Here is a 15,866-nt window from a genome sequence, read left to right as displayed (position 1 = left end):
AAGAGGCCCCAAGTGGCTCAGCGGTCTAACGCGCTGCCACTGTGGCCTGGGGTAGTAAGTCTGAATCTTGAGAAATGCCACTTTGCCATCAGCTAGTCTGAAAGGCACAATTGGCCATGCTCTGTCCAGGTGGGGAGATGACTCCGTCTCCCTTCATCACCTTTAAGTGATGTAGCCTGGCACAGGGGACTGTTAGCTGGTGTGGTGGAGCTAGGGACCCAGAGCTTTCCTCAGAGCGTGTGGGCTGCCCAGCAATGCAGTTTAAAAAGAGGCGACGGCTGACTCCACTTCCCTCCTAGTGTCGGAAGCATTGCTAGTGAACAACAGTGAATCAACCCAGGTCTAGACCTTGAATCCCCTTTCCAGTCCTGGATTTTGTTCTCGCTGGACGTTAAAGGAACAGTTAATGTAACTGATGGTAATCCTCGGTAGGTGTGACACGATGTGGCCAAAACTGGATTAGATTAGATTCTATTCGATTCAGATGCACCTGAAGAGAAAACACACCGGCGCTATGTTTAAAGTTGGTTCATACCTAGTCCGGATGTGATTGCTTGTTGTTTACTACTCTCGTCCACAGTAGGTATGAACTAGCCTTTATTAACCATTATTGGGGAAGCTCTGTAAATGCCCTGTACTTGTAGTCGCTAAATGCACTCATTATTAAAGCCATGAATTTGTCTGGCTACTTCAGAATTTCTAGTGAATACGTTCCAGTAAACATGTGAAGAGAAAAGGTTAAGGCTAGAATCTGGCCTTTTATTTTAATTGACCGTCCCAGTGTGTGTTTTCATGCACATTGGGCTTGACTGGATATAAGCCAATTACTCTAATTACTCTATTCAGCCATTATTTAAAGCTCATTCCTTTATATAGGGAATGGCATAAATTCAACAGACCACACACACACCTTGATCAGGGGTATAATAGGTTAATATGTCATGTATTTACAGTTTTGTCAAAATGAAAGAAAATTTAAATGCTCAATTTAGCTAAAATAGGTATTTTAGGGTTGCATGGGTCAAGCAATATTACAGAATTACAAAGAGAATGCCAGCAAATCCTCAAATCCTTCTTTGTGTCAATAAATAAACTTCTATTTATCTTCTATTTTAGACATTTTCATAACTGCAGCAGAATCATAAGTAATAAAATGATAGTTTTTGTCCCTGGCGTGTGCTGCAGCCTCTTCAAGATGGATTAGGTTAGCGCAGGAGGGTCTGCCATAATCTGAGGGACATTTCTGAATTCTATATTAGCAGGGGATTTGTATACACCCTTGAGTCTCTTCTGCGACAAAGGGAACAATGAATGCTTTGTAGCTCCTCATTGAATTTTCCACAGGAATAGCTTGCATTAATCAAATAGAGAGTTCACATCCTTATTCTCTGGGGATCACAGTGATGGGGAAAAAGAGGGGGGAAAAAAAAACAAAAATAGGGCACGCATAGGCCTACGTGTAGATGTGCGTTCACCATAAGAACTTTCACTGAATTGACAGTACAATGGGTTCTACAGTTCTTGTAGGCAAAGCTAGCAGAAAGGAAATCCTGATATGGAGAAATGCTTAAGTAGATTATCGCTGGGGTAGTTTTCTCATGATTTTTTTTTTCTGTAGTCAAAGCTTGAAAGGCAAACAGAACTTTTACAACTGGCATTTTTACTCCGATTTAGGACTTACTGTCATATAGCCTGAGAAATAATTATGTAAAGGCTATTGTCATTTAGATGAACACCTCAGAGACACAAAGAAAAAAACCGTAGTAGAATCCGGTGGGATGCATCCCTGCAGAGAAACCTAAATTACTATGAGCTCTTAAAGGTTCAGGCATCGTACTAAAGGAAGAATGCTGTGAAGGTTGTCACTGGTACAGATGTACTGAGGACAGCTTTTCTCTGGACTTTTGAAGAAATACATTTCCTGGGCTAGTATAGCTCAGCATGCTAAGTAGAACACCTACTTGGGACAAAATGCCAATACTTCACTGTATGTCATAGTGTCCCAGGGTAGAACCACCTCAGCTAGTCCGACAGTGTGCTAATGTGAAACGCCACAGCTAGCATGGCATGATGTGCTGACAGAACACCTACAGTGTGCTAAGGTAGAACATCTCAGCTAGGCTAGTATGACTGTGCTCATGTAGGACACCTCACAATATGCTTAGCTGGACATGGCACCGAGTGCTAAGGTGGAACTACCTCAGATAGTGTGTCACATTGTGCGAATGTAGAACACCCGTCAAGCCTGTATGAAAGTGTGATAATCTAGAACACCCTCAGCAAGTATGACAGTGTGATAATCTAGAACATTTCAGCTAGTATGACAGTGTGCTAATCTAGAACACCCTCAGCAAGTATGACAGTGCTAATCTAGAACATTTTAGCAAATATAAAAGTGTGATAATCTAGAACAACCTCAGCAAGTATGACAGTGTTCTAATCTAGAACATTTTAGCTAGTATGACTGTGCTAATCTAGAACATATCAGCTAGTATGACAGTGTGCTAATCTAGAACATTTTAGCTAGTATGACTGTGCTAATCTAGAACACACCAGCAAGTATGACAGTGTGCTAATCTAGAACATTTTAGCCTAATATAAAAGTGTGATAATCTAGAACACCCTCAGCAAGTATGCCAGTGGGCTAATCTAGAACATTTTAGCTAGCATGACTGTGCTAATCTAGAACACATCAGCTAGTATGACAGTGTGCTTATCTAGAACATATCAGATAGTATGACCATGTGCTAATCTAGAACACATCAGCAAGTATGACAGTGTGCTAATCTAGAACATATCAGATAGTATGACAGTGTGCTAATCTAGAACAACCTCAGCAAGTATGACAGTGTGCTAATCTAGAACACATCAGCTAGTATGACAGTGTGCTAATCTAGAACATTTTAGCTAGTATGACTGTGCTAATCTAGAACACATCAGCAAGTATGGCAGTGTGCTAATCTAGAAGATATCAGCAAGTATGGCAGTGTGCTAATCTAGAAGATATCAGCTAGTATGACAGTGTGCTAATCTAGAACAACCTCAGCAAGTATGACAGTGTGCTAATCTAGAACACATCAGCTAGTATGACAGTGTGCTAATCTAGAACATTTTAGCTGGTATGGTATAGCAGTGTAAGATCTCCTCATTTCCTATAAAGCTCTGCTGCTCAGAGATGCTTTTTTCTCCTCAGACAAAGATTCAGACATGCTTCCTCTGGGATCAGGCATGATATTAAAGAACGTCCACTTCTTTTATTGCTAGCGCCCATTATGCCATCTCACTTTACCAGTGAGAGTATGGTGGGGAATGGCATCCTCTCACCTCCCCCTCCCTCCTCATATTATGCCCTGTTTATTACTCTTGGGACATAAACTGACCACGACAGAACAAGACAAGACATCCATATTTACCATTGGTGTTGGACACAGATAGAATCTGGCTTCCGCCTTTAACCCATCCATGCAGTGAACATACACCTACACACCAGTGAAACACACACAGTGATTGTGAGAACACGTGCCCGGAGCGGTGGGCAGCCATTGCTGCGGAGCCCGGGGAGCAGAGAGGGTGAAGGGCCTTGCTAAAGGGCCCAACAGTGGCAGCTTGCCCATCCTGGGTATCGAGCTCTATTGATGGCCCAGAGCTCAAACCACTGCCCCTAACCTCTATAGTTAAGATCATATTAGCTAGCCAACACATTCGCTACAGATGCTAAATAACGATAAGCAGCACAGCTGAAGTCAAGCCTGAAGGAAAAGCTTGCTGATGATACGCTCAAGGACAGACATTGTTAAGGTGGTTATTAAGGTAGATTGCTTAACGGTCTTGTGTCGAAGTGAGGGTGGAGAAAGAAGCGAGAGGGAGAAAGAGGTTTTGTCAGTTCATGGCTTCTTCAGTGTGTGTTATTTCAGGGGTACTTGGTGACTCATTATGGTGAGGATGAAAATAACAGCCCTATATTGGTGTGATCAAGACAAATCAAGACTAGCTAGTTTGTTCTCTCGGCCTCCTACATCAAAGCATTCATAACTTACAGCAAACTCATCACTCATTGTAGACTATTTTACCATAGACTGGCTTTTGTTGTTCATGACACTTAACGCACTGGTAAGATAATGTTCATTATATAATAGACAAAAGCCAGCAGACAAAATTCAGACACTAATTAGTTGTTTGTAAGCTTCTATTAGTTTTGAGCTGATAGACTGACCATTGACTGTTTTTTTTAAAGAGCAACCTGGAAATGATTCAGTGATTCAGAGACAACATGCGATATGAAGAATTCCGAGAAGAATTACAATTTGCTGAATGGGAAAAGGCAAGAGATTAGAGGGTCATAAAGCACTAAAGTGTTCTCACAGGCCATTAGAAAAAGCTTGAAAAGAGGTTTTCATGGTGTTTTGTAGAAAACGTTATTGGCTTTTTGTATCACACAGCCGAGCAGAATGTAAATGGGAGCAGCGCTGCTGAATGGGAATGATTTTTATGCCGAGCTCTAGTTAACTGGGCTGCTCTTTATGTCTTTCACTTTCTCTGAGCATTTCTACAGCCAGCAGTCCATTTCGAACCCTGCTGGAAATGCAGCGCCGTCACATTCAAATGCTGCTATCATACAGGACTGAAAATGACTGAGAATTGCATGTGGGCCTGATTGTTGGGCAAAATGTGAGGCATGAAGCAAACACAGAAAAAAGGCCATCATTTTATCTCTAGCCTAACAAAATGTTGCATCTCTGGAACGGTGACTTTATCGAGCAGGAAAAACGTCCCCCTCCACCCCTCCACACACACACAGGGTACTATAATGGAACAAAATTGCATTCCCAGTCATTTTGGATCATTTTTATGCGTCCATTCATCAGCAGCTCTATTCGGACAAGATTACGGACACATGTGGTCATGGGGTAATTTCCAGAGTTGACAGGAGCTACCAACAATGTCTGTGCTTTTCTCTCTCCTGCCCTGAGAAAATTATAGGACAAATTACCTGCTGTTTTCTACTGAACTCAGCAGTGCTCTGATCATTTTAGTCCCGCATGGAGACACATCTCGCTCATTTTCCAAGCAGATGCGGTCTCGTAGAGTGGGGGGGGCTCACTGTATTTAGTCTCACAAAATAATGCTGTGGTTTCCAAACCCTGGTCCTGGAGGACCTCCTGGCTTGCCCATGTTAGTGTTTACCCTGCTCCCAACACACCTGATCCAGCTAATAAGCTAATTAACAAGTCCTTCCTGAGTTGAAGGTGATGTGTTAGAACAGAAAACTACTCAAATGTGTTGGGAAGAGGGTCCTCCAGGACTAGGGTTTGGAAACCACTGCTTTAGAAGAACAGGAAAGAGCAGAAAAGGAGATGGATGGATGATCGAATCTGATTTCACGTTAGCAGCAGATCCTTCAAGTCCTGGACGTTGTGAGGTGGGCCCTCCATGCGCATCAAAGAGCCTTGGGCGCCCATATTTCTGGTTGTTATTTCTTCTGAGGACGTTTGGTAGGTACTGACCACTGCAGACCAGGAACACCCCACAAGACCTGTAGATTCCACACCTTGACAGGTCCTGAGTCCTTGGAACCAGATAAACCAACGTTCTTCACTACACTGTCAGTGGTATTAATGGTACTCTGCCTCTCTCAATGAGTGCACGTATAGTTTTGGAGGAAAATAAACTGGGAAGCACGCTAACACCGAAATTAACAGGTTGAATATTCTGGACAAGCTGTCCGACACATTTAAAAACCATGGCAGGGTTTTCTGCTGGTGTTTGTACGTTGTTCATTTGTGTTTCTTATCTTTCCATAAAAGCCGTCATGTTCGAAGCTGAGCTTTATCTCTCAGTCATCAAACTCAACTCTCAAATGATTTGGAATTTGGGTTATTCTGTGAAAATACTGCCTCTGATTCTGTCCTTTTGTTCTCTCCATATCTTAGATAATTTTCTTCCTCTCATTTTCTCCACATGCTTGGCACTTATCGCTGTCTCTGTCTTAACGACTTTTTGACTCCACCACGTCTGTTCTCTGCCTTTTTTCCCCTCCCTGAGCAGCAAAGCACTAATGCAGACATTTGTCAGCTAGCGTGTTGCTCCCAGATGGTTTAGAATGTCCCTTCATGTTTCTTGCTATTGAGGGTAGATACGAGTTGATCAGTACTTTACATTTTGCCTTTGAACTCCATGGTTCACTAAAAAAATCTAATTTACACTGATTTCCAGCTAAGACAAGCTAATGTACTCTACAGCTAACCACTATTGGAAGTGTGTCCCAGAATACCTGCCACGGTTCTCTCATGATCCAAAATACACTTGCTTATGTGGACATTGCATGAAACATTGTATGCAAATACGTTGCGCAGACAAAAGTACAAGCTACATTATATGTCCAAATGTTTGTGGACACCCTTTCTAATGAAAACATTCAGCTACTTTAATTGCATGAGCCCCATGTTTATTATTCAGCTATTACTTTTATTTTAAGGAGTCCCACAGAGTTCAATTTGGGGGCTAATGAAACTGATGTTAATTATGTAATACAGTAATGTTAGTCTAAAATTAGACTGACAAAGAGCGGACATACAAGGTTTAAGTTGCAACCACTGCTGATGTGCAAATACACACACACATACACAGCTTGTCTAGTCCCTTTAGAGAAGTACTGCCAATAGAGTAGGACTCTCTGCAGAAGATATACCTGGACCTATTGACACCATGCCTAATGCCTGGTGTGGGCTAGAGGGGTATACAGACCCCCAGCAATTAGCTGTGGAACAGTGAAACTGTGTTCTCTGGAATGATTGATGGTGCCGCATCCATTACTTTTGGGATGAGTTGGGAAGTTGGGGCTGAGGTGGTGTAGTGATTATCCCACATCCTGACCTCACTAATGCTGTTGAATGCAATCAACTCCTCACAGCCATGCTCCAAAATCAAATAGAAAGCCTTCCCTGGAGAGTAGAAACAGCTACTCCAACAAAAGCAGGAAAAACTCTTGTTCAATACCTTGAAATTTGCATGAAACTGAAGTTAAGTGAAGTGAAGTCTCAGAAAGCAGATAAGCAACTATATTTGAGGCTGCATAACAGGGCATCACATATGGTCCAAAAAGGACACCTAACATGTCTTGGCCACAGTTGTGGTAAGGGGATGTGCAGATTTGATTTTCCACCTAAACCAACCAAAACAATTTAAAGCCAGAAATTGTTGCTTTTTACCATTTCAGTGTCTTCTTCAAAGTCCACCTCTATTCTGACCCCTGGTCTCCTTTTCTCTTTGTAGGTAAATATGTCTACCAGCCTATGACCAGCGTCTGCCAGCTTCCCAGCACCTCAGTTCCTGCCACACCTTCAGACAATACCCATACCATGAACCTGTCCATCTCCCTCACTGAGCGCCTCCTCAGGACCGCCTCCAACTTCAAAGCCCCGCCATGCCCAGAGTCACCCAAGTTTTGCGTCATCTCTGACCTGTTTGTCGACGACTACATTGTGAAACGGATCAACGGAAAGATGTGCTACGTGCAGAGACCTCCACCACCGATGCCCAGTCCACCGCAGCAGCCTCAGGCTTTGCAAACCCAAGCGTCCACTCAGCGGGTCCACAAGCAAGTGGCCCAAGTGGGTCAAACTCAAGGCAAGCAAGGCCAAAAAGCAGGTCCCAAAATGGATCACTGTTCTTCGCCATCCAGCTCAGAAGACTCCGGCATCAACGCGCTGGGTCTGCACTACATGGAGTCGTGCGACGAAGACTCCTGCGAGGACGAGGAGGATGAGGAAGAGGAGGATGACGAGCTGAGCACGGATGGAGACTCCAGTCCCGGTAGCCTGTGGGAGCAAGACGAGTGCACCTTGCTTTCGCCATCCAAGTCCATGGTAGAGATTATTGAGAAGATTGAGACGACCGTCTGATGCGTCTAGACGTTCCTTCAGACAACCCCAGCCGCTGACGTCCCACGGTCTGACTTGACCACTGGTTGGCTGAACAAGAGAAAAAGCCAAGAGAACACATACACTCACACTCTCACACTGTCTGCTAGTGCACCTGAGATGTTTCCACAGAAACCCTTTCCTTCTCTTTGTCTTGAGGTTGGAACCTTCTCTCTGGTCTTTCTCTCCATCATCTACACATAAGTGCAGTCTTCTCTTGGGATGGTAACCCTGCTAAAGGATTAAACACAATGGAGTTCAAAAGTACACTGAAGGTTACAGCCAACAGTCGTAGACGATGGACTGTTTCCTCCACTGCCAGAAGTAGCAAGTTCATACTTGACAGCGATAATATGGTTCAAAAGAAGTTCACTTTCATGCTCAGTACAAAGAGAAGGAGTGAGCGTGTGCTCTACAGAAATAGCCTATGATGGAGTTTTCCCTCAAAGGAACCGAAAGAGACTGCTAAATGCATCAGAAATGAAGGAATGAGAAAGAAGGTCTAAGCAATAGAGGAAAAATAAGAAGCACCATCCCCCCATTCACTGAAAAGAGAGGGGGGGGGGGGTCTTGGAGTGAGAAAGAGATGGACAGATGGAGCGAGGACTCTTCTGCCCGTTGTCAGGAGGATCCATTTGAACTGTGACTAAATGATGAATGAATTCAGAGGACTGTAATGAGATGGTGTGAAGAAAAGGGGTCAAGACTCCATGCTCCAGGGTGTTCCCGTCCCACTGCCCCCGTAAAAAACTCAGTCACCGCCTTATGTGGCACTTCTAAGCCGACATTGCCACTTGTCTCTTGCAGAGTAAGGAGCTACATGTTCCCATAAAAACCTCAGTCACCTAACAGTGCACAGCCCTGAAGGCTTTCAGGAGATTACAGCTTTTTCCCCCAATGAGGAGAACATCTAATTAAAGCTTTTTGACAATCATTAAAGATCGTGATCCATGCTTTTGGTTTCAAAGAATCTGATCTGCAGCAGAACATCAAGTGCAGAGATGCTGGAAGCACAGCAAAGGCTACTTTGGATGCTGCCCTGTCACTTTTGAAACCAGAGGTATGGAACCAGAGGAAACGGACAGTGTCATCAAAGCATGAGCACAGTCATCACTTCCTTCAGTATCTCTGAACGTCTCAAAGGTTGCAATGTTCCTTTTCTGACAAAAGCCTCACAGCCTATTTAATAACCAGTGACATATGACCTAAGCACATGACAAAACCCACTCCACCATATCAGGATGGAAGTGCTGGCCTGTACAACACCACTACAACATCGGAATGGGCCAGGTTTGTCTCTTCATGCTTGGAGATGCATTTTCCGAGTGCTCCTACTCTGAAACTAGCAGCCCACGACACCTAAAAGCACAGCCTGCATGGGCCTAAGAGCTACGAGCCAACAGAATACAGAGACTTAAAGCCAATGCAACCACTGAATAGTACTGTAAGTGCATGAAACCGCTACAGTGTGATATAACCATAAGGATTTGGCTATTAGTCCCAGACGTAAATGAGCTTGAAATGATGCCCAGGACGCCGTGATCCTACAATCCCTTTTACTGCTGAGGGTGGGTGTATTTTTTTTTTTTCTTCTTAATAATAAAACTGTACAGAAATTCCATGTTGGGTCCAGAAATCCCTGATGTGTATTACATGGGATTACAATTGTATTGAAATCAGATTCAGACCGTTATTAAACTCGAATCTCTTAATGACATTAAGAATAAAGAGGCTGTCAAGGATCACTCTGCTGTCCTCACAGGAGCGGAGACTAAAACTAAGGCAACTCTGTTGACCACCTGCTCCTGTCCATCTCTGATGATGGCTCCAGTCTGTGACTATAGTCCCCTGTTGCACGAGACCCTGTAGTTTATAAGCACAGAAAATCCGTCACTGCCTGAGCAGAAATGTCCATTTTAAAGCTGTTTACATAGAAGATCTAATGGACCTATTACGTACCCCTGAGGAACCCCACACTTATTTGTATGATTACCTCTCCTGTTCTTGGATGAATGAATGGGTATCCCTGTCTGTCTGCTCAGTTTCATATCAGGGAATAATACTGTAGCTATAAACATATACTGTAGATACACAAATGATGTTTATCGCACATATAAATATTCCCTTTCTTTTTCTTTCTTTCTTTTTTCTTTCTTATATCAGTTATTGTTAACTTATCTCTTATTTTTCTTATAAACAAATCCAAAAAAATACAAAAGAGTCCCTCATTTTGTTCTCAGCTGCAATTACTTTGTGCTGTAAGCCTCGGTTCATAAATGAGGCTAATAGATGAATCAGCAGGGAATATTCTTGGTGATTCCCTGGCATAATAAACGTAATCCGTTCAATGGGTAGAGAACAGCTTGCGTGAAATTATCACTCATGCTAGTCAGCAGACAAGCAGATGGAACATTAAAGAGGTTGGAAGAGAGAAGTCGGCCAATGAAAAAGCTGACTGCAATGGAGAAAAGTCATGCTGCACATCATCATTAGGACATCTAGACATTTAGAAGCAATCAGGTATCAAATTGCCCACCAGCTAGGCCATGAAAGTTTCCGGAGTGGCTGCTAAATAGATGAGAGTAGGGTATTACTGGCTGCACTGTGTAAGATGATACAGGTCAAGGCTGGGCAGTCCCATTTCGAACAGTTGTATGCCTCTGCTTAAATGGTTTTGAAGAGATCTGACGGATTGCAATTCTAGTACAGATGACGCTCTAGATGGCTCTCTCTGAAGCAAACCTGGTGTGGCAGCCATAGTTTTTAATTCTGATCTAGGAACAGCTCACTCATTCGACAGTGCTAATTGCTGATGGTGTAGGCTTGTCTTAAGTTGGCATTTGGTCAGTTCACGAGCAGCCAAATGCTACTCTCACTCTCAAGGTGCTTCAAATGGTTCTTTTTAGCGACGCCATTGAAGAACTACTATTGGTTCCATAAAGGACCATGTTTGTAGAAGAGATGTGTGAGGGTGAAGAACCTTTTAAAGGTGTAGAGAGCCATCACACTCACCACACATCTCTATTACAAACATGGTTCTTTAAGGAATTAAAAGTGGGTCCTTTATTTGGCTGCAAGCACCTGTATTTTTAAGAGTGACCTTTCGGCTTGTCGATTTGCGCCCACCTGCTGATGTGACTGTACTAGTTGTGATGTCTTGGTGCAGGCTATCTGGAATCATTTGTACAGATCTTTTAGATTTTGGGCAAATCTGCCTGTCAAATCTATTAAAAATGACATTAGATAACCCTGGTGCAGCTTCAATAGGGCTTTCAATACGCACAGTTGTGTGTATCACTCTGTATTTGAACAGCACAGCAAAACAAAAGCAATGACCTCTTGACCTCTAAGGGTTAAGGCCGAGTGTTATGCACCAAGTGTTATTTCTGAATGAAATCCAGCGTCCAAACCCCTATAGAGCCAACAGAACCTTTGGCCAAATCCTTCAGGCAGAGTCAGTGGAGTGCAGAGAGTATGTTAAGGGATTTGCGCACCTTTCCTTCGGTCTGCTGTGTACACATCTCTGGAGAAGCCTCTCAGCACTGCAGCGGCAAACACACACTCCCCTAACAAGCTAATGGAGATGTCGGGTCTTGCACTGCTGTATTCTCTTCTGTCTGTATTTACCCAGGAGAGGGGAGGAGGGGGAGTACTCCAGGTTGTCAAGGAGACAGGTGCCTTGTGGGGCATGGAGGTAAATGTTATAAGCACGAAAGTGGGTTGTAGCTATCGGCAAAAGGACTTCCAACCACCAACCCCCTCCTGCCAGTAGCATCACACTCAGTCCTGCTGCTTCTGTTTGTTTCTGGCCTACATCACTGCTACAATTCAATCTCCATGGATACGCAAAGCCGAAAGCATTTATTAATTGACGCTGGTTAATTAGCTTTTCCTTACAGGTGCTCTAGAATGGAAAATTGTATTTAGCTTAGCATAGTTGGATAATGAGGGTTGGGTACATGGAATTGACCATCCTCCATTGGTCCTCCGTTAACCCCTTCAATCTCACAATGAGAAAATACAGGTTCCACAACTGTTCTTGGTTAGAACATAAAGTTCTAGGAAAAGTGTATAGTGGGTATAAAGCTTTACCTTATGTAGATGTTTTTAAAGAACCTTAAGCATAAGGTAAAGGTTCTACGCTTATTGTGGAGTTTCCCTAGAACTGTAACATCCAAGCTAAGAAGCAATCAAGAACCTTTATTTTTAAGACTACAAGATATTAGGTCTGAAAGGGTTAAGAATTAAAGAACCCCAGTATAAGATAAAGGTTCTACACCCAATAAAGAGTTTCTCAAAGCTGGGAAATGGGCTAATTCCAAAACCCTGGGCTCCTTTTATTTGCACTTCCAAAATTGACATAATCCCAGCCCACTAGCGAAGGCCCTGCTAGCCCTAATTAAAGCCGTGATGTGGTAAAACACAACAGCTACTGTTGTGACACTGCTACATGGGTTCCTGGCTAAAAGCTAATGCTAGCCAACCAGCTACAATCTCCACAGCTAGCTAACTGCACACCATGACGAGAGGACGCTGAGCAGCAGCGAGCTTATTCCCTAAGAGTCGGAAATAGTCAAATAAAAACTAATCATAATATTTTGGTCACAGTGCCATAAAAACATAGCTATGCCAAGTATGCTATGCTATGCAAAAGCTATGCTGTGTGGCTCCTGTGAGCTGCTGAGGTGACCTGAACCAGCCTATAAAAGCAGAGTTCTTGTTCATAAGAGCTCCATAAAAGGAAAATCAGTGTTTTATTCTGAGGCAAAAATGAACAGCGTGGTAAATAGGTTTGTTAGGTTGCGTCTGAGCATTTTTACCCCAAACAAAGTCACATGCTTTCTATTTATACATCAATCTACAAAGCATTTCAGGGCATCTTTACCGAATCTGAGGTGAGGAAACGTATATAAATCAAATTTGTGGGAAGGGAACGCATTTCATTTGCAGGAACTGCACCACCAGTCTGAAGGCTAACCGCTAAGACTACCAATGCAGAGGGTTTCGCTTGAAAATGCTTGGTGCTGCAAACTTTTCCTGCAGGCCCAAAGGCTCGCCGCATGATTTAAAATGCACCAGTGTGAAATGAGATTTTTGTACTGAGAGGTTGTGCTTAATGGGTTTCTTCACAGGTTTAAAAGGTTTGGGAAAGTGTGAGGATGGGAAGGGTAACGTTACCACACACTTGGAGCTACCGCTGGCCATCGGTGACACACTGATGTTCTGTTTGACCAATATTAATATATGCTGAGCTTTCAATAGGAACACTCTTAAAAAATAAAGGTGCCACAAAAGGTTCTCTGAGCAACGTCATAGGCTTACTGTTGGCCCCCTAAAAAAACTTTCAACAGATGGTTCTTTGAGCAATAGTCAAAACAAAGATTCGGATTACAACAGCTAATATCCGACCTATTGACATATGCCTGGATCAGATTGGGACATTAGTAACTAACTAACTATATCAAAATAATAGTATTAATATCTAAAATGAGAGTTTTTACTAGTGGGAATTAGTAACTTCTACTACTACAAACTACAGTAGGTCTTGGATTTGAGATTTAACCAGTAAGAACTGAGGTAGGACTTGTGTTGCTGGTGTAATTTTAGGCTGAGACAGCTTGCCATATTTTATTCACTATCAGAATGAAAGCAGTGAAACTACGATTTTCTATTGCAACGTTGAAGATGGTAAATCTTACTAATAATATTTATATTTTAATATTTTCTATAAAATATTCTGGATACTATTTTGCTTACTGAGGTTCAGCTAACTGAGGCTCAACTCACACCCGTCAGATATGAGGATAAAGCCTCATATCTGAAAGCACAGAGTCAAGTGAACGGTCCTGGGACTGTTTTCCACTGTTTTCAGACACACTGAGTAAAGGTTTGCTCACTTTCTCTCTTACCTGAACATTAGCATGTCACTAAATTTGCACCTACAGTGGGCTTGTTTTTTTCCTTGTTTTTTTTTAGAGCGTGACTCCACCAATCAGTGAGCTCCCACACGCTTCTGTACGTTTCTGTTTAACTGATCCAGTTATTTTAACCCAGAATTCAATACATATTGGGTTAAAGGCACAGGAACATGAACAGTCTATGAAGAAAGGTCACGTAAAATAAACGATGGCTGGTTTTGCTAAGTAAAACCATAGGAAGTCATGAGCAGATGATAGGAAGGAAATATATAAGGAAAAAATGCTGAATATGGACCCTTTAAATCATGTGTGCTCAATTCCATGAACCAGCAGACGTTCAAGGAAGTGCTATTCCACCCACTGCGCTAAGACGTTTTGCACGTGGAAAAAAAAATGCAAGCACATGCAATTTTAGAACAGTAGCAGTGATTGGATTATGGCTAAATCCCTCACCCAGCCACAGGTCAGGCTCTGTGTATGTGTGTGTGTGTGAGTGTGTGTGTGTGTGTGTGTGTTATGAATGCACATACCAAATCAGGTGCATGGTTTGGCTCTGCAAACACACTCTTCTCGGCTGGCCGCCACCAACCCATCGGAAAATGAGGAGAAGCGGTTTGGCTCGGGTCACCGTGGTTACTAATCATGTGGATGACAGTGTTTTATCATGGCTTCTTTGAAATTTGAAATATGTTATATAACACCTGCTGTTGACTGTCTCAGTCCTAACATCGTCTATCAGGCCCAGTCTGTTGCATAACGGTTTTTGCAGCAGCTGCGGTGTGTTTGGTTTTGCGATAACAGGTTTGGCTAAAAAAATAACATAAAAAAATATATATATAAAAATAAATTTAATAAAATATATATATTTATAAATAAAAAAGCAGCCCCTCTGTTTCTGCCTAGCGTTCTCACTGTGTTACTCAGCTGGGGAATCTTTGGAAAGACCACCTACTACTACGACCACCCACTGCAGCACTCAAACAGTCATTTCCATCCTGATTCATCCTGTAGTTTGGTTCGCACTCTGTTGATGCATTCAACTGACTGCGTCTTTTCAGAATAGGCCTACATTACAGTACTGGGTGATATTTGACCCCTTACAGTTGAATTAATAGAGATGGAAAATTCAGGTCCAGAAAGTAAAACTCCACCCCAGTTCCTACTGCCTGTTAAGCTCTGCTGCAGGCAGTCAGCCAGTACTGTGGTCTGTTAAAGACAATATTTGTGTTTCTGGATACACTATATGTCCATATATTTTTGGCCACCCCTTCTAATGAATGCACTGAGTTACTTTAAGTTGCACCCATTGCTGATACAGATGTGCAAGTGCACACAAACACAGACACGCACAGTTTGCCTAGTCTAAGATTTATTGCAAGTAGAATTTGACTCTAGAGCAGATAATGATTGGTGCTCCATCCAGTACTTTTGAGGTGGTACTCATCCAATATCCTGACCTCATTAATGCCTCTCATCATTGAATGCAATGAAATCCTTACAGCAATGTTCCAAAATCTAGTAGAAGACAATTTCCCCTGGACATTAGGGGCAGTTACTCTAACAAAAGCTGGAAAAACACTTTTTAATACCCTTAATTTCAGAAGATGAATCAATGACTGAGCAGGTGTCCCGATACTTTTGTCCATATCATGTATTAAAGTCTTGGTATGGGCTTCTTAAAACTTGAATGCACCACAATGAACACTCTTCCTTCTGATTGATTTATAAGGCCAAGGAAGCCTGGCAAACGTTTGAGAAAACACGAAATCTACCTCATGTGACCTTGCAGAAACGCTGAGGTCAGGCTTATCCAGACTGCTGATGTAGAAGCAGCTTGCCTTTCACTTCCTCAAAACTGACTGTGTGATCAAATAAAGAGGTGATGGTCAGCATTCTTACTGCTTAAAAATATGGCCCAGAGACTGATTTTATTAAGTCGAATGACTCAACTTATCACTGGAAGGTCAATATACTGCCTAATAGAGGCACTTGCCCTTTTTTTTTAGATGACCACAAACACACTGACTCT

At 42.6% G+C, this 15,866-nt stretch overlaps 1 protein-coding gene across 1 annotated transcript in view; it reads left to right on the top strand.

The window, feature by feature from the left end:
- Nucleotides 1-10,137, top strand: part of LOC140535649 (UPF0524 protein C3orf70 homolog A) — a 31,627-nt gene extending 21,490 nt beyond the window's left edge. The window contains exon 2 of the mRNA XM_072657055.1: nt 7,273-10,137. Coding sequence (XP_072513156.1) covers nt 7,273-7,901 — 629 coding nt within the window. The 3' untranslated portion in view covers nt 7,902-10,137. The remainder of the gene's footprint in view (nt 1-7,272) is intronic.
- The last annotated feature ends 5,729 nt before the right edge of the window (nt 10,138-15,866 follow it).

The sequence above is a fragment of the Salminus brasiliensis genome, chromosome 15 (assembly GCF_030463535.1).
Source record: "Salminus brasiliensis chromosome 15, fSalBra1.hap2, whole genome shotgun sequence".
NCBI lineage: Eukaryota > Metazoa > Chordata > Actinopteri > Characiformes > Bryconidae > Salminus > Salminus brasiliensis.
The sequence above is the reverse complement of the archived record's forward strand: the minus strand, read 5'-3'. Positions and strand labels throughout refer to the sequence as shown.